Genomic DNA, 19,736 nt, shown 5'->3' with positions numbered 1-19,736 from the left:
CAAACACACAAGGAAACAGGATCACTTAATGTCGTCCACACTGATTTCCAAATTTCGCGCTGATGCTAAGGAAGAGATGACTAAGACAACGGCTCTGACTAGAGCCCCTGGCTCCTAAGCAGTGCTAAGGGAAGGCGAATGACGTAGACAGAGCCAGGTGGGACCGAAGAGCTGCGCTCCGGGATGCACATCACAGCCTGCACTGCCTGACAGGGATGCCAAGCGGAAAGGGCAAGGGAAACAGGTGGGCCGGGTGCCACTGTATGAAGTGGAACAGTAAACTACGTGTTTAAGCCTATCCTGGAAACAGTTCCTTAGACGTTTAAAGCAAAACAATCCTCACAGCAAAAAACAACTTCTGAAATCGCTTTCGGCTGACCGTGCAGGCTCAGCACCAGAAAACTTCACGGCGTTTCAGAAACCGCCAGCACCGGCCTCCAGGAGGCAGGCAGCGCCCCAGGACAGCGGCTCAGGACACTGCTGCATCTCGCCCGGCGCACCCCAAGGGTCCCCGCATTTAGGAGTGAAGTCTGTGCTGCCGAGGTTCCCTCAGTGACACAGCCTGTGGTAAATGCGAGATACCACTCGTCCAACCGTGCTCCCCGGGACCGCCCTGACAGGAGAGACCATCACCAGGCCCACAGCTGGTACACACATGTGCCTCCGCCACAAACTTTCCACTCCTATTTTAAGAAAAGATGATAAAATTCCAAAACTGATTTTTCACGATATTTAACATGCTCGTCGTCTGCTTTGCAGAAGAATTAAGGCAGCATTTCTTCAAGTGGTTTTCCAGTCAGAGGAGCTGAATAGGGAACACTTTAGAATCTGACCTACATAGTTATGATAATCTGCATAAGTACATCACCTGGGACTCTAATCCATCTGTCAGTCTTGGACTAAGGAAGCTACGATGTACTGAATGCAATATTTAAAAAGCCTCCTCATCTCTTTATGGACGGAACACCTCTTCACATGACAGGTTTTTTATCTTGTGCACATTTAAAGGCTGACACTATGCATTAAGGGTTTGTTACCTCTTTCTCTGATCTCTTTAAGTGGTTGCATCTGTCCAGAAACTGATATCCTGCCATGACCCACTCCTTCTGTATCAGACTCTGAAATCCAGTAATTGTCCTAAAATAGGGGTCCAGCATCACTTGAACGAGAGAAGCTACAATACAGCTCAAATCTCTTCCCTCCTCCTCTGTCAATAAAACAGAAAGAAAATGATCAGTACATAAAAAAGTGCTGAGAGAAAGGGCAGGAAAGGCAAAGGATGTGATTCAGTGTTTTGTTCTAGGCTGCCTTCAAAACCATTCATGTTAGGAAATTTCATTCAGGCCCAGCAACTGTAAAATACAGACTTTTAGATCAACTAAACTTATGTTTAATGGGGAGATGGCCGCTTTTTTTTTTTTTAATGGAGGTGCTGGGGATTGAACCCAAGACCTCCTGCATGTTAACCACGTGCTCTGCCACTGAGCTCTACCCTCCCCAACCTCCCACTGGGAGATGGCCTTTTATATATGAGTATTTTCCAGATAATTAGAAGTGTACCCCTCACACTTTTTACATTTCAATGATATGTGGTAGAAATCTTTCAAGAGTCCATTCTATTTCTGTTTTGTCAAGAATATTCGATATCATGCAATCTTTCTACTGACAACGCCCCATGATGACTCTGGTGGCTCCCATCTTTTGTAGGTGGTGTCCTTTTTAATGAGGTCAGTAATACTCTGATATCAAAGTCAAGGAAATCAGAAGAAAGCTGTTAAATAATAAATATCCCTCCTTATGATTAGATGTAAACCTCATGAACAAAGTATGAGCAAACCAGATTATCTCAGGAGTGCAAGAATTCATCCTAGGACTGCAAGGTTGGTTTAACATCTACCAATCAATTAAAGTAAAACACCATAATAATAAAATAAAGGACAAAAATAACACTGTCATCTCATTAGATGCATAAAAAGCTTCTGTGTGGTGAAAATCCAACATTCATGCTGGATAAAAACTCTTAGCGAACTAGGAACAGAAGGGAATTCAACCTGGTAAGAGGAATCTACAAAAACTACAACTAGCATCATTTTTACTAGTGAAAGACTGGATGCTTTCCTCTCAAGACAGGCAACAAGACAAGGAGGTTTGCTCTGCTCACTACTATTGCACACTGAGCCGAGAGCTTTACACAGGGAAATCAGGCAAGAAAAGAAACCAAAGGCAGACTGGACAGGAAAATGCAGTAACATGTCTGCAGGGAAACTCTAAAATGACTACCAGGACTAAGGAGTGAGTTCAGGAAGGTGGCAGGAATTCTATACACAGTAACAATGAGTACACAGTAAACCTGAAAATGAAATTAAGAAAACAACTGTATTCACAAAAGCGTCAAAAATCAAATACTTACGGAGAGCTTTAGCACAGTAAGGACAAGAGTTGTACACTAAACACTATAAAACACTGATGACATGACACGGAAGAAAAACCAAATGGTGGAGAGGCGTTCATTTCGTGGACTGGCAGATTCAAGATCTGTTAAGGTGGCATTCTCCTCAATCTATGGGTTCAACATATTCCTATCAAAATCCCTGCAGGTCCTTTTTTGCTGATCCTAAAAAAGTTATACCGAAATGCAAAGGACCTAGAATAACCAAAACAATTCTGAAAACAAAGCTGGAGTGCTTACATGTCTTAATTTCAAGGCGTACTCTAAAGCTACAGCACTCAAGATACCATGGTGCCGGCACAGGGACAGACAAAAAGATCAGTGGCATACAACTGAGACTCCAGAAGTGAAGGGCCTGCCGCAGAGCTTTGCCAAAGCATCTCAGCAGGGAAAGGACAGTCTTTTCAACTAACGGTGCTGGAACAATTCACATACACATGCATGCAGAAAAGATAAACACAGACCTTTACCTCACATCATACATAAACGTTCCTTCAAAATGACTCACAGACCTAAGTGTAAGAGCTAAAACTATAAAATGTTTACAGAATAAAACACAGGAGAGTCTTCATAACCTTGAATCAGGCAAGCAGTTCTTAGATATAACACCAAAAACATGATTTATAAAAGAAAAAAATGGATTTCCTCAGAATTTAAAAATTTGTGCTTCAGAAGTCACCAAGGAAGTGAAAAGACACGCTATAGACTAGGAAAAAATACTTGCAAATTATATAAAGAAATAAACAAACTGCATCTCGAATTGTAAAGACTTCACAGAACCCAGTGACAAAACAGCCTAACTGAAGAACAGGCAAAGATCTGGTATTTCAGCCCAGACAATTCATCAGCAGCCACTAAGCGCATGGAGCGCATTAGGGAAATGCAAATAAAGACTGCGATGAACTCCCACTTCACACTCCTAGATGACTATGATCCTGAAGGCAGACAGCGAGGGTGCTGGCCAGGATGTGGAGAAACAAACCTGACACACTGCTGAAGGGAAGGGAAATGTGGACATAAATTTACCATATAACAACCCCACTTCTAGGTATCTGCCCAGAATAAATAAAAACATATGTCCCCATGAAGACTTTTACAGGAATGTTAAAAGCAGCATGCTCATAACAGCCAGAAAGTGGAAGCCATCCAAACTCCCATCAACAAAGAAATGGACAAATAAAATGTGGTACCTACAAACACTGGTCTTCTACTCAGAAATGAAAAAGCACAAACTGCAGATAAATGTATCTGAATGAACTGTAAAAACATGTAAAATGAAAGAAGCCAGAGTCGAAAGACCACATACTACATGATTCCATTTATATGAAACAGCCAGAAAAAGCAAATCTAGAGACAACGCAGATTAGTGGGTGTCAGGGGTCGGGACACAGGGAATCTTTGTGGGGTGATGGAAGATTTCTAAAACGGGACTCCACTTTCTAAATGTTATTGAACTGCACATTCAGAACAGGTGAAGTTTATAATATGTAAACTATACCTCAATGAACTGTTCAAAAAACACTTTCTTAAAAAAAGTGTTAGTAAAATGCAGGCTCGGTATCTCTTCTGAGGCATTTTATATTACAACAAGCGCATGAAATGTGCTAAGTAGCGTTTTGCAACAGGATGGGAACACCCAGGGGCTGGGAGAGGAGAGACTGATGGATTGCTGGGCCTGGCCTGCCTCTGTGCGTTAAGTACATGCTGACAGCATCAGTTAAGGATGACTGGAAATGGTGCCTTACTCGTCTTTCTTTTCCCCAAGGTTTATCTTTGCATTCTCCTTTGTTAAAGTCAGTTACATTTGACAGTTGGTAAAAATACTTCAATACGCTTAGCGCATTCATAAACTATGTAAGGTGAATATATTATAAAACCAGGTAGCTCGTGGTTTATTACATCTTGCCTGTAAGCTTAAAAATTCTATTAGATGTAAAGTTATTTAATACACAGTATTCTTTGCTTAACTGAAAGATTTTTATATTGCCATTTATTCCCGCCAAACACTAGACAAAACTCACATTACTGGTGACTCAGTTCAATTTCCTGATACTAACTGTGTCTTTAGAGTCACAATCCAGCATGAGTCAGAGGCATTTAAACTAAAATTCGTATGAATTAGAAAGACAGCAAGATCTGAGAGGAGGCTCTGCCAAGATGAATACTTTGTATGAATCCAGTAAGGGCTGTGACCCACCCTTCCCATAATACAGGAAGGAAGACTTAATACAGGACAGAAAATCTGACTCCTTTCTGTTCCTCTACCAGAGGTCTCTGAGCTACTGTTTTACTCTAATGACAGGTGGGATCTGGAGTGTACTTGGTGGCACTGGAGTAAATAAGAGGTGGCCCCGATGCACGTAATCACTGGCATGTGGGCCACCAGTCAGGCTGGCTGGCACGGGGACCAGTGTTTTCAGTAATGAATTACCTTGCAGGACTACAGAGAGTCGTTTGCTTTCTAGGGTGTACACAAGTTCTGCTGAATGTTTAAGAAATGCCCTGGAAAGAGAAGGGAAAAATACTGTTAAAAAGCAAATTTCCACCACAAATAATTTTTTTGGAGTACTTGAAATCAAGCAAATCTAATCTTTCACTATGCACATCTGTATCCTCTGTAACCTTCTTGAACTTCTTCAGTATTTATACAATTCATCAACCGAGTACATTTTGATTTTTATATCAGGGAAATTCATTAACCTTTTATAAAAAGAAATGTGTTGATTTCCATGACATTCTTGAAATCACCAAACTATAGAGATGGAGAAGAGATGAGTGGTGTCCAGGGATGGGGACGGAGATGTCAGGTGCGGGTGAGAGGGGCCGCGGGAAGGAGCAGCGCTCCACCTCGCTGTGGTGGTGGGGATGTGAATCTGTACACGGGAGGAAACTGTACAGAAACACACACACGAGGGCCTGTGTAACCTGGGGACATCTGAATACGGCGTGGAGACTGGACTACTGTCCCCTTCCTGGGTTTGATGACTAGAGTCTAGCTATGTCAGATGTGACCCCTGGGGAAAGCTGGGTGAGGAGTACATGGCTCTCTGTGATATTTTTGTACCTCCTGTGAATCTACCATTATTTCAAAGTAAAGTTTTTTAAAAAAGGAAAGCACTTGTACAAACCTTACATATTCTAACCACCGTGTATTTTCCAGGGAAGACAGCCATTTCTCCTCAGTTTCTTCAAATGGTTCTGTAATTAATACAATAACTATATATATAATTATATTCACACACACATATATATACATACAACATTTTTAGGCTTCTTAAGCTTAATTTTCATGATCAAATTCAGACTTAGGTGATCCATCACAGTTTTTAATATTTAAACGTTGGCTTTAAGAAAATGTTATGCATTTTCATTGAACAATATAAACATTTAAGAGGACACGTTACAATTCTATAAAAAACAAAACAAAGCATCTTCTAGGCCTCCATCCCATCTCTGGCTCTTTCGGGGAGATCTCGGAGAGTCCGACCACCTCTGCATCCTAAGAGCTACTGACCCAGCCTTCCCTGACTCTGGCCCTCCGGACTCAGCTTCCTCACTACCAGCCTTGCCCTCCCAGCCTCTCTCTCTTCCTGCTGCCGGCGCCACCTCCCAGGGCCTGGTGCGCGTGGCCTCGGTGGCTGACCGCTCAGGAAAGGGCACCTTCCTGGCAGGGCTCACACGGCCCCGCCCAGCCATGTCCTGGCTTGTCTCAGGGTGCCTCTTGCCTCATGCTTCAGCCACACTCCACTTCCTGGGCGGCTGAAAATCATAGTCACTGTGTTTTCTATCAGCTCCTATCCCAGACCAGCACCTGTGGTCGCTCCAGTCCTGCCGCGGTGGCTGCCTCTCTGCCCCCCAGTGACGGCGGGTTCTCTCCTGAGCACCTCAGGGAGGGGCTGCTTCACACCAAGAGGCTTTCTTGTGAGGCACCCAACCCAACAGACATGCTGGAGCTCGGAGGCTGCACAGATTATAACAAGGCTCTGTTTGAAGTTCATGTCATATGTGTCTCAAAATACAACCAAATATATTAAAATCTTAGCTTGTCTAGAAGGTAGCACGGTGTTCTACCTAGCAGACACTTTCATGAAAGTGTCCTACCATACCTTTCGTGATTTGAAAGTGATCTAACTGGTTCATCCTTTCCTACCAAACTAAAAGCAGCCTAACCTACACTTTCTAAGAACTTCTGACATTCTCACACAATAATCTGTACAAATATTTCAATGAGCCTCTACTGAAGTACATCTATTTCTAAATTTCTAAGTAATATCGCCTTTCCTGACATGCCTCACACAATGCCTCACATAATCCCTCGTTCATTATTTACACACGTATAAAACAAAAAGGAGGTTACCGTTAACACACAGCTGCTTGAGTTTTACAAAAGCCGCCTGTATTTCTTGGATATTGGGCAGAGTCTTATCCAAATCTGATTTGTAAACATCACTTCTCTGTGGATGACTTTTAGTTATTGCATTACAAATCCTAATAAAGACAAAATCTTAGAGTCACTATTCACTCATTTATTCAACACAGTTTCTAAATACCTAGTATGAGCCAGGCACTACTCCAGGGGCTGGGGATGGAGAGAGGAACGAGACCGGCCAGGTCTCTGCCTCCACGGAGCTGGCATTCTTGGTGGTAGGGTAACGAGCAAACAGCAGGCTGTGGTGAACGCCAAGGGTGATATCATGGAGGGACGCCGGCTAGCTAGCTCAGGTCAAGGGCTCAGAAAAAGCTCCTCTGTGATGATGACACTAGAGCTGAAACCCAATGATCAGGAGCTGTGCAAAGATTTGGGGGAAGTGTTCTGGGCAGAGGGGCCACTAGTGCAAAGGTCCTGTGGTAGAACACAGCTTGGCTGCTGGACAAACCTAGGGAAGGCCAGTGGGGCTAAGAGATGTCTGAGGGAAAAAGGGTGGACACAAGGTTGGACGACAGGATCTGTCCTAATTATGAAGAGCAGACAGCTGAAAATACAAGTAATTCTTAGCTTAGTAAGTTAAATAATGAAAATTGCCTGCCACAGGCTGTTTAGTTTACAGTTACCAGGGCTGCCGCCTTCCCTTTAGCAGCCACATGCCTAACTGGGCACTTCATCGGCAGACATGTCAGTGAGAACAAGACAAGATAGGAAGTGGTTAAGGTAGACTCTCAGCCTGCGAGAATACGTGCCAACTGCGGGAAGCTGCGGGGTCACCTGGGGTCACTGGGCAGGCATTCACCTCGCCAGCGCGGCCGTCTCCGCTCCGGCACTGCGGGGGGACGGATGAGCCGGCCGTGCCAGTCACAGCCCGTGACACACGACTTCTCAGGCTCTCTGGGACTGTTTTCTAAGATCTTTTCCTTTGTTCCTCATCTACTGCACAAGTACTGAATAAATAACCAACACTCAGGTACTTTCTGGGCGCTGAATACAGCTGAACCATGGTGTGCAAGACAGACAGTCCCCTCTCCTCACAGACTTGTAAGAAAGACAGGCAGTACTCAAACTGTAACACACATCATCAACTAAAAACCGAAATAAGTATAAAGAAGAAAAACCAGAGTGCTAGAGAATGCATAACTTGAGGCCTTATGTAATGTGGGACGTGAGGGAATGCTCATCTTAGGGAAGTGATGTCTGAATGGAGATGCAGAGAATGAGTACCAAGTGATGGGGGCAGGAGTGCTTGTGGACCAGTGAGAAGGCAGCCAGGAAAAGGGGCAGCACAGCCAAAGGTCAGGAGATACTGAAGACCAGCAAAAGCCCAGGGCGGCTGTAGCCCGGAGGGACAGGGTGTGGTACTGGATGAGGAAGAAATGGGGGCCCCTATGACACACTGGTACAGGGGGTGCTGGGTGGGACGAGATGAGTCAGATTTCTGAAAAACGAAGGGACAGAATTTGATGATGGACTGGACACAGGGAGGGAAGCGAAGGAGAAGGCACCAAGGATGATTCCCAGGTTTCCGAGTGCAGGCTGGAAGGAGGTGTGGTACCCATGTACTTGAGTTTGGTTTTAAACATGAACTTAAGGGGCCTCTGAGACCTCCGTGTGGAAAATGTCAGATTGGAAATATAAATATGACAGCCACAAAAGCCACAGCTATTGGTGAACTCCTTTGGGAAGGGAACGTGGAATGGGAGGAGGAAGTGGCCTGAGACAGACACTAAGTCACACCTGGAGATAGAAGGGCAAGCTGGCGGGGTGCATGGAGCACGGTGAGGAAGAGGAGCTTCAGGAAAGCGGAGAGGAGCAGGGCCAGGGGCCCAGGGGCCTTTCAGGAGAGACTGACCAACAGTGGTGCCCACTAGTATGAGGAAGCCTGAGAGAGGCTAATGCTTCAATGTCACGGAGGTAACAGGTGACTTTAGCAGATGATGCCAAACCTGTCTGTGAGAGCTAACTAAAACCACCATTCTAGTTCCTGTGACTCTGCAGACCACAGACACATTGAACCACAGGAAAAATCTGACTGATCCTCAAATGTCTCAACTGGAAATCACTGCACTTTGAAAGTTCAGTAGAAGCAACATTACAGCCCTGTGTCAGCAACGTTAAGATCCTCAAGTGTCTTACAAGCCAAAGCATTAGATTACATGTAGTGTAACTTAAATGTTAATCTGAATATATTCACGTTCTTTCCACAGTGGTAATTCTTGCTAGAATGTGTGGTGCTAATTAATAAAACAGCAGCACTCTCCAACTATTTTCAGTTGGCAGAGCTCACAGCACTGCGTTAGACAGCTGCAGGGGCCCCGGTTACCTCTGGTCAATCTTCCTCTGCTGCAGCATGTCTTTGATGAGGGCCATTCGCACAAGGGCACTGCCGTTAGCGTGGCTCCAGCACCAGAACTAGGAGAGAAGCGGGGTCTTTACTTAACCGGGGAGAAGCAGTGAACATCTGTATCCATGAAACCCAACAGACGTCACTTACTGGCATCCTTCTTCCAACAAAAGAATGGGAAAAGATCTTCAGGTCCTGGTCTGCTAAGGAACTTGGCACTACAAAGTATTCTGGAAGGCTGGAGAGGAGAAAACAAATCATAACATCAGAGCCTGAGCTTTGGGCAGGTAGAGTGTGCTCTGTAGACCTCGTATTTAATTAATGCGCACCCTACTCAGGAGCCATCCGGTGGGTGCTGTGGGTGACACTGATGACCCCAGACATCTCAGTCTAAAACACGTGTGATGTGGTCAATTACCACAAAAATTTTATTTATAGCAGGGGGAAAATCCAAAGGAAGCATTTGAAATATTTTCCAGAATGACTATTACTCAACCATGTATGTAATTTCTGAAAAACATACGCACCTTTGTTCTTTTGACAGGCTACGGGTGAGGGAGCACCAGGCACGCAAAACCAAACCCGGATCAAACTTGACATCTACCAAGAAGCTCAGCTCCCTTCTCAGCCACCTCATCTTCCGTTTCCCAGACCCCAAAGGCAGGCTGACTCTAGGACACTGACTAGATGCAGTTACTTCCAGGCAGGCTCACCCTTTTCTTTGCTCCCATGACCAGGCAGTTGGACAGAGGGAGGCCCAGGCAGGCCCTGTCAAGTGCTTCTCAGCACGTAACACACCAGCAGGCTGGCCACAAAGGTAAAGTTCAGGGGGAGGCAAAAGAAGACCCAAGCCGCAGGCTCCAAAGCCCCTTCCCCAGCACCGTGCAGTCCTCGTGCTTCCTTCCACACCGTCCACACCACTGCTTACCTCAAACACAGTGAGGACTTTAACGACAAAACATTCCCCCAAATCCGAGAGTCCTAAACAATACTATCAGGCAAAAATTTAAAAACCAATTTCCTGGGCACTCTCGGAGGATTCTAGGAAACCCATTCATTCTGAATACTGGTTAAATAAGTAAAGGGAAAAAATAAACACCTGGACCACCTTCCTTATACAAACTGCAGCTCAGGGTACTGAAGAGCTGATGAGAGGAAAGTCTGACGGAACTGGAATATGACCAACAGCAATCCTTAACAAAACAATGCACCCGCGCGATGATCCTCACTCCTGATGAAAACGCTTCTGGCAGCTGAACACACGACACACAAGGGGAGCTCTGCCCCGGAGGGGCCAGGCTGACTGCCGCGGGCCCACGGGTCAGTTGGCATCGCAGTGACCTCCAGACCCCGTGTGATGCAGCGGCAGGTGCACGACGCCACTCAGGGATCATTCCTGCCCCAACCTGGAACCTGAATCTAATTACAGCTGACCCTGCACAATGCCGGGGGTGAGGGGTGCAGACCCTCTGCACGGCTGAAAATCCACACACAACTTAGAGCTGGCCCTCCCTGTATGTGGTTCCTCCGGACCCACGGTTCCACACGTACAGATTCAACTTGTGGGGATGGAGCAATGCTGAAGTATTTACCACTAAGAAAAAATGTGTGTTCAAATCCATGTTGCTCAAGGGTCAGCTGTAATTATTTAAGCCTCTAGAGCTAACGTTTTAGATACAGTAGACAGAGGAACACATTAAAGGACACCACAGGGATAAACCCAGCAACATCTAGAAAGTGACAAAGTCCACAGAACAAATGACCTGGTTCTATCAACAAAAAATGTCAGGTAACAAAGGGATGGGGGAGACTGTCACAGACTAAAAACAGACAGATCAAGCGAATTCAGTGTGACCCTGATCTGAACAAACCAACTCTAAACGACATGTATACGAGACACAAATGCAAATAAACACAGACTAGATTACTGACAATACTACTGGAATTACCGTCAATTTCTTATAATAGATACTGTCATTGTTATTATGTTAAAAAAAAAGTCCCTATCTTTAAAATAAAATCTTCATTAAAGCGATATTAAAAATAAGTATGACACTAACCACAACCTGAAAGTTATTGAGAGCAGAGTTTGATTACTCTTCACAAGCAGTCACTCCCAGTAAGTAACAGTGAAAGTCGGGCTTACCAAGTGCATATCATATAACCCTCATTAATAGAACAAACTCTCCACCCGGAAGCACCCGTCCTCTTCACTTCTCTGTCCCAGTCTGAGTACGTTTCAAACAGTGGAGTTTTTAGGCTGCTGCCACCACCAGCTCCGAGGCCGCCGCCGCCGCCACCTCCCGAGGGTATTCCATTAACTTTGTTGGCTATAAGAAAAAGCAATATTATTCATTTTGTTTCAACAGTCACCGTTCGTCCACCATTCCCTCTCCTCTCTCCATGCCTCCCGTCACAGACATACTCTGATGCGGCACCTTGTCTGTGCCTGTCTCTCATGTCTCTCCGAGACCATCCCACCCTTTCCAGCAGTCCTGAGACCCTGCCGCTCTCAGAACAGCTCATCGTGTCTGGTCCTCGCCCAGCTCCCTCCCAGCTCCTCTGATATTCTGTCCTTTACCAGCTCTGTCTCCAATGCCTTCAATCACCAACAGGCAAACACGGCAATGAAAAGACTTGCATGTGATCATACTGGACCATTCCAGCCACTACAGGATGCATTTCCCTCCTTCCTTTGACCACCTCCTGAAATGATGGACAATGCCTGCCACCAGTATTTCCATTTATTGTCTCCTTAACTCTCCACTGTCTGCTGTCCCCACCATTCTACGGAAACCACGCACAAGCCTCTCTCATCCCCCTGCCCCAAACTATGGGTCAATCCAAGTCACTGCTAATTTTCTCCACACACTTCAGTTGGAAAGATGAATGCAGTCAATAATCACCTCTGTTCTCAAGCCGTGCAAACCTTTCATCTTTCTAATACTGACTTCTCAACCCTTTTCTGTCTGACTCACTGTAAAATTCTTGGTCTCCTATCTCTACTCGATCTGTCTTTGATGAATTCACACGGACTCCTTACACTCCACCAGAGTGCCAGTCCCACCGGAGATTTCGGCCGAGGGCCCAGGCCCGAATTTCCTTAGCGAGGAGCCTTCTCTACTTGAGAAGCACTTCGATCTCCTGGGAGCCTGCCTCCAGCCTCAGGAGGGCCTGCAGAGTGACCAGAGAGAAAGAAGGGGTCCCAGCAGTCAGCCTGGCCACCTGGGGTGACAAATGGCATAACTGTCCCTGGTCCAGTGACACGACATTCTGTTGCACTCAAACCGGCCTCAGCTGCCCCAAGACATTTCCTGTAAACCATGCTTTCATGATACTGACCCGGCCCCCAGTGGTCAATCATGCTCACTTTCCAGCAGAACCCAGGAAACCTAAGTGGCTCTGATGATTATGACCCACTCTCCCCTAACTCCCACTCCCTCTGTAGCCATGAAACCCCTCCTTCATCCTATGAACAGGCCCCTTCCTATAAACTATTTACTAAACCTGGTGCAAGACAGGTACTTCCTGAGAACCTACCATGTGCTAAGGCCTGAAAATGGAAAAATGAGTGAAATTTTATCTTCATTCTGAAAGCACTAACAGAGAGTAGAGGGTGAGTGCAGTGTGGGTCACGGTGCCCTGGGTGTAGGTGGGCGGAGCCAGCGGAGTGCAGGAAGCCCCAGGCTGGCTGTGGACAGGCTGGGCCAGGAAAGACTCTTGGCTCAACCACATCTGAGCAGAGTCTGAAGGAATGAGCCAAATGTCGCCAGGTGACCGGTAAGGAGGAGAGAGGCATGCGGGACAGAGCAGAACATAAAGAACGTGGTATAATTGTTTAACATCAAGTAACTAAAGACAGCGAGAGTGTTAAGGATGCACAAGATGGTGGAAGAGAGCCTGGAAAATTAGATGGGGCCTAGACTCTCACTCTGTGCTGCCCAAAACAGTACCCACTAGCCACATGTGCTATTTAAACTTAAACTGAAATTAAAATTAAATAAAAATAAAAAATTCAGTTCCTCAGTCGCACCAACCACCTTTCAAGTGCTCAACAGGCACGCGTGGCCTGTGGCTTCTTTCCTGGAGAATGCAGACGACAGGACATCTCCACCACTGGACACTGCCATTCCAGATTCTGCAGGGTCTTAACGTGCCACACTAGGAATCCTGAATTTTATCCTTTAAGTGGCATCAGAATTACTCAGTGATTCTGATTTTAACAGAGCTTGTTAAAAACTAAAATGCTAATTCTCAGCACATATCCTGGAGTGCCACTCCTTCTCAGCACCTTCTCTAGGGTGACAACCACCACAGATGTGCTGGGAACATGGGAGCTGTGATCTCTCCAGAAGGCAGAACCTCCATGGAATTTTCAGGCAGTTCTGACTTTATACACAGTGTTCCAGAGCAGCAGAAAAAGCACAGATAGCTGGTTCAATATTAGAAAATATAAATAATTCATCAAATGACCAAATTAAAGGGGAAAAACTCTCCCAAGTGCAGAAAAATATTTGACAGAGTTCAACATGTGCTCATGATTTTAAAAATCACAAATTTTAGCAAATTAGGAATAAAAGGGAATTTCCTTAACTTGATCAAGGATATTTGTCAGAAACACACAGCAAACGTCATCCTTATAAAACCAGGAACAGAAGGGATGTCTGCCATTACTATTCCACACTCAACAGAGGTCCTCCCACACGAGATGCCCACCACCTGAAAGTGTAAGGAACACACTCAAACTTTTTAAAGTGCCCCTAGCCAGGGGTCCAGAGCTGGGTTCTTCAGTGCCCTGAAGGCACACACTTCAGTAAGCGAGGCCGAGAACACACTCACTGTTTATGAGACTGGCAAAAGTTATAGAGTCTCAGGATGTGACCAAGGATAGATACATTTTTCTGAACATCAAGTGAGAGTCTCCACAGGGTCTTGCATTGTTTGCCATTTCATGCATTTTGCTTGATCGGAGCCTGTCTGTTTCTCAGCAACCAGGACTGCGCCCTTTACATCTTCTTTGGTGAGGGCTTATTATGGCATTAGAGAGGCTGGACATTTTCATGCTCTGCAGAGTCCCAAAGGCCTAATGCCTGTAAGTGGATTACTAATCGGGGTTGCAGCAACAGACTGGCCAAGCCCTTCATTTTAGGGAGAGCTGATCCCGACAGTCACCCAACGAGGTTTTAGGACATCTCTCCTCAGCAACTGAAATGAAACTGAGCGCTCCTGATCCTCGCTCCTTTCTGCGATACAGGTCAGAGGGCCAATCCCAGCCCGTGCTGAAATTATCTTAGAGGGTTTCCACTGAATTAGCCCCTCCACATTTACAATGGCCTCACGCAACAGTAAACACAAAACAAGAGGTCAACATTCCAAAAGAAAGCTTACCGCTTTGATGATAGTGCATAAATTGGAAGTTGTAAAAGGAGAAAAAGGGGAAAGACAGACTGTGATCAATAAGGGGTTCAAGAGAGCCGAGTCAACAAGGTGGCTCCGACAGGGAGACTGGGGCTTTGCAGGGCTGGGGTGGAGCGAGGATGCGCCCTGCTCAAAGCTCCTCCAGGGATTCTGATGCACAAGGCTGCCGCGCTGCTGCTCAAGATACGAGGACCGATCACAACCATTTACAGCTACACTGAAGAGTATTAAAAGAACTGACAAGTAACAAACTTAAAAAAATTTCTACAGTGTCAAATGGATTTTGTTCTCTGTTAGTGGTTTTCAAATAAGCATCTAAAGGAAAATCCAATACCGAGACCTATGTTTAAAAAAGGAGGATAAAATTACAAAATGAAAGAACTCGGCTGAAAATGTGGATTTTCTGCTGAGAGTCCGCATTATGACCTGAGACGACGTCACAGCACCCGAAAGCATGGTGTGTATCATGAAGGAGAGCTGCTGGCACCGAGGCCACAGGCCACTGGAGAAGCATAATCTGACATCTCACCAACTTTATAACAGAGCTGGATCCGTAGTTTCTGGACATTATTTATCCAATAATAAGCCAACTGGGGAAAACTACATCCTTGTGGTTTCTTTCAAGTTAAAAGAGAAAACACAGAATCATAATTCTGGTGTGCACCAGTGCCCCCATGGTGCTGTGCGCACAAGTGCCCCAAAGCCTGCGGGCGCTGTGTGTCTCCCCAGACTGTAGGATCCCCACGGAAGGGCCCGGAGAACTGGAGAGCAGTTCACAGACGGCTTTTTACTCTAGTGATGCCGACTAGAAAAGAAAATCTCAGAAGGCCTAAGGCCACCTAAAAGACTTTTTTCTTAGGAAAGTGCCGGGGACATCCTCTAACTTCAGATCTTATTTGTGGAAACAGCTTTGTCACCTACCTGCCTGCAAAAAGGACTTCTTTAATCCAGCCAATGAATCAAGGTGTCATCCAGAAGTTCAAGGGTGGATTATTGGGCATCTTTCACTCACAAATTAATGAATTCTGACTGCAGTGTGTGGAAATTTCAGGCTTCCTTTGATCTTAAAGATGCAGTTTATGCTTCTGGAACAGCATGGAAGGATATTAAAGGATGTTACCCTATGAGGAATCTTAACAAAACTTTGGCCAAGTGTTATGGTTATGAAGTACCTCTCAAGGAGGAGTCTGAAGGATGTAACATAAAGTGTTCCTGAATATTTTAAGTATTCATTATCAATTGTTATTTTACCTGCAAACACTGTATGAGAAGATACAAGAAGTGACTGACGTGAGTAAGAAAACCCAGTAGTAGAAGAGCTATGGATTGAATAAACTATGTAAAGTATTATCAACCCAGAGATGCCCACGAGGAATGGATGAAGAAAACCATGAGAAGTAACTGAAGCAGGCATCAGGTCACCAAACGCACACGGGAGGTTACTGGATCTGCTGAGCTCAAGTCAGCACATTGTGCAGAACGTGTGCATCTGTGCACCAGACTGCATCGATTTCTACCAGAAAAAAGGTATCAAGAATTGGTCTGTTTCAGGAATAAATTTAAGTGGGAATCAAAGACTCTCTCTTACAACTCTCGTACCAGTTACTTTATTGCAACTCTGGGTGAGAACCTTAATGAAGAGAACCCTGACGATCGCGGCTGGTAGCTTGGTGATGAGCCAAAGGATTATTCACTTAACTCCTAGTACAGGATCTACAAGACTTTATTTTTAGACAGTAAGTGAGTTTTCTTCATATAAAGATATAAACTTAAAATATTAGTTGTACTGTTCAAACCTAAGTTATAACTTAGTTACATTTTGATAAGAAAAATTAAATTACAAGTATTTTGTTATCCAATTTCTATAAATATAGCACCGTAAGATAAAAACTATGACTTTCACATATCATCTCTATGGTGTTCACAAGTACCTGTTAAAGGAGTGAAGATGTACTTATACCAAATGCATCTACAGATACTACGTACTGTTCCTACATTTTAACGTATTTACAATATAGTGATACTGGGATAAACTTCTATTATACAGATTATTTAAATTACTACCCATGTTTTGAGGTAACAAAATGTAAAAGATCAATAAAATTAGTAATTTATAAGATCCACAATCAGTTCATGCTGGAGTGAACGGACATTTCATTCTCAACATGTGACTGATACATCTTTCTTCCTTAAAGAGCGGGACAGCACGTGACTCAGCAGGCCAGTCAGCGTGCGGTCACTAACCTGCAAGGGGGTAATACGAGACATGATCTCATTGTTTTTCCTCTATCCTTTTAAGAGACTTGTTAAAAAAAATAGTTGATCAAAATGACATTTGTATACAAAAAGAAAGCAGAGAAGTACATGATCGCTGGGAATTTTCCTTGGTGATACCATCGCTGACATAGATATGTGCACAGAACTATTTTACTTTTATAAAAACTGTTTAAAGTCTACCTGTCCTTTGGGCAAATGCTCAGCTTCCTTTCATGATTCTTACTCAGAAATATAAAGTCATCATTTTGACAATCTTAACAAAGTGCGCTAAAGTTTAACTACTTCAGCTTTTGCATAAAATCCCACCTTGCCAAAAAAGATTATGCATTTCAACTACCTTTGAATTTTCTGCCACTTTTCTTAAAAGATTACTTTAACTTAAGCTACCAATTAGAGGGAGGGGGTGAGGGAGACATATCTTCCTTCATCTTAAAATATGAGCCGGTGACTGCAGGTGAAATATCTGAAATGACTCTCACAAGCTTATGTTTACAGTCCACTTTTTAAGAGATAATCTGACAAATACTGTCTCCTTTAGTAATAAAGAGCTTACTTCTCTTAACAGTTATGAAGCTAATAATTCTACAATCATTAAAGCTCATGTACTTGGAGGCTTCTGATAAAACATAAGAATAAAATGTATACAATGTAAAGTTAGTCACAATATTTAATATTTTCATATTTACCTGAATTGTGGTATTTTTTCCCAACATATTCAAATGCAAAGAGTAGCTGGAGGTCTGTTGGCTGGGAATAATGAGCTATTGCAAGGCATACCTAGGAAAAATTCTACATTTAGAATTGATTTTAACACACTTAGTTAAATGAAATGTACAACAAGGCCTTGAGCACTGGGAGCATCACTCTGGGGCAGTGATTACAGATATTTTACTTGTTTTCCTGGTGACCTAGAACGGGACAGAGCTCCTGAAGGCCAGGTATCTCATTAAATGTCGTGCCCCAAGACACTGTTTAATCTTTAGTGAGTACATGGTTAAGTATTCAGTAAGTGTTTGCTGAGTTGAATTTTAACAGGAAAGTAATTTTATTCAGATAAGCAAAACTTGGAAACTAACGAAGCATTCTCCAAAAGGGCAGTGACATATCCATTCCTAAAAAAAGAAAGAAAAGTTTCATTTTTGGTGGACTGCAATGATTTAATACTAGCGATTTGGAGGCCTTAAGGTAAGGTATGAAATTTTAATGTTCATACCCCATGGATTAAAAATCTAAACTTAACATAAAAGCTGCAATTTTATTTTATTTTATTTTATTTTATTTTATCTTTTACAAAAGATAAAAATTAGAAAGAACCCCAAAAGTACATGGGTGGCTCAAAGTAGTACATCAAAACAAACAAAAAAACCCCAAAAACAACAACAAAAAAACTGTGTTTAAGTAAAATGGTTTGAGACAAGGCCTTTGGAATCAAGCAGATCAGGGCCTGAATCTGAGCTCTACGAGCCGCTTGTCACACGCCTTGGGCAGTCAGTTCACCTCCTGGAGCCCGGTTTGCGCAGCTGTGAAACAGAGGTGGAAGGTACTGCCTAGGGCTGCGATGGGGATGAACAGTCCCAGTGTGGGCCTGGCTAGTCTCTGGAGGAGCTCCACACATGGAAATGTGGTTGCTATTGCTCCCAACTGCTGTTGGACAGAAGGAAGGGTCGTGTCTAAGCTTACAAAGCCCTGGACTAGACTATGGGAGAAAATTCTCTTCAATGAGCAAAGAAGAAAGAAGAAATTGAAGACACATGCAAGGAGAGGCTAACAGACGATCTTACTTTAAAAGATTAAATATTTAGAATAAAAAGCATTAAGCCAGAATGATACATTTTTGACAGTGAGCAAGCAAGAAAAGTTTAGTTGTTAGTTCAAGTCAATTTAGTGGTGTCTGGGCAGGGGTGGGGGGTTGATGCCAATTCTATTAACCGGTACATAGATGTCAGCTGGTTGTTTAAAATAAAATTTAAAAGTCTTCTATAGAATAAATGTTCCCTGTGTTACCAAATTAAAGCATACAACTAAGAGAACAGAGTTATCATTAGTTTTAGTTTTGACTAAAGACAACAACAAAAGCTCCTTGAAAGTCACGTAACATCTTGCTCATCTTAATGTCTACAGGAAAGCGTTCTATGAGAGCCCCACTCAGGAAACTTAGGAGACAGTGATCTCCCTTCCTGGCCCGTCTGTTCAACAGTCTTCTCTAAAGCACTTCTTCCACCACTGAAATCTACACCTGAAAAGAGTCCTCATCGCGTCCTACTCCTCTGGGCCTCACATTTAGTTTATAAGCTCTGTTGCCCTTTTCTCAAGATCTTCTTTCACTTTCGACCCATTTTTCTGCATTACACAGCCACGTCCTTAAGCCACACTCGCTTGATGACATCTCGGTGGGCTTCCCTACATTCTAAAAAAAAAAAGGAAGAAAAGAAAAGAAATCCATGCTTAAGAATTCTCCTCTGGAGATGACATTTTGACCAACAACTTTGTTCTCCGGGTAATCTGCTATGGTGCCCAGATACTTGCATAACAAATGAAATCTTATTCCTGACTCTTCCCCAGACCGGATCTCCTCTACCAGACCATCCTTTTCCTTCCCACAATCCCTCAGGAGTCTCTAGTCAGAGAACACATGTTGGCGCACCTTCTGTCTGACTTAGTCCTGGCCACCTCGGCCACACTCTGCTTGGGAAAAGAAACCCTTCTCCACTGCCCAGCCAACCACGTTCTCTCTGAAACTGTCATCTCTGTTCAATGCTCATCTCTTCACAAGCCTTCCTAGACTGAGGAGCCAGCTTCATGGTACTGACTGCAGAAAT

General features: G+C 44.0%; 1 protein-coding gene across 2 annotated transcripts in view; it reads right to left on the bottom strand.

Annotated features, from left to right (window-relative positions):
• The window catches only part of MTMR10 (myotubularin related protein 10), a 45,040-nt gene that overhangs the window by 6,555 nt on the left and 18,749 nt on the right, over positions 1 to 19,736 (bottom strand). The window contains exons 6-13 of one of the 2 annotated variants that reach the window (XM_010985351.3): positions 17,604 to 17,694; positions 11,369 to 11,552; positions 9,373 to 9,460; positions 9,202 to 9,290; positions 6,807 to 6,937; positions 5,578 to 5,647; positions 4,881 to 4,951; positions 1,038 to 1,207 (exon numbers count right to left, since the gene is read on the bottom strand). In XM_010985351.3, the coding sequence (XP_010983653.3) occupies positions 1,038 to 1,207; positions 4,881 to 4,951; positions 5,578 to 5,647; positions 6,807 to 6,937; positions 9,202 to 9,290; positions 9,373 to 9,460; positions 11,369 to 11,552; positions 17,604 to 17,694 (894 nt within the window). Of the gene's footprint in view, positions 1 to 1,037; positions 1,208 to 4,880; positions 4,952 to 5,577; positions 5,648 to 6,806; positions 6,938 to 9,201; positions 9,291 to 9,372; positions 9,461 to 11,368; positions 11,553 to 12,265; positions 12,386 to 17,603; positions 17,695 to 19,736 lie in introns of those variants that run through there. The other variant, XM_064480510.1, reaches the window with a different exon arrangement.

This window comes from Camelus dromedarius, chromosome 29 (assembly GCF_036321535.1).
Source record: "Camelus dromedarius isolate mCamDro1 chromosome 29, mCamDro1.pat, whole genome shotgun sequence".
NCBI lineage: Eukaryota > Metazoa > Chordata > Mammalia > Artiodactyla > Camelidae > Camelus > Camelus dromedarius.
Note: the sequence above shows the minus strand (reverse complement) of the source record. Positions and strands in the feature narration are given on the sequence as shown.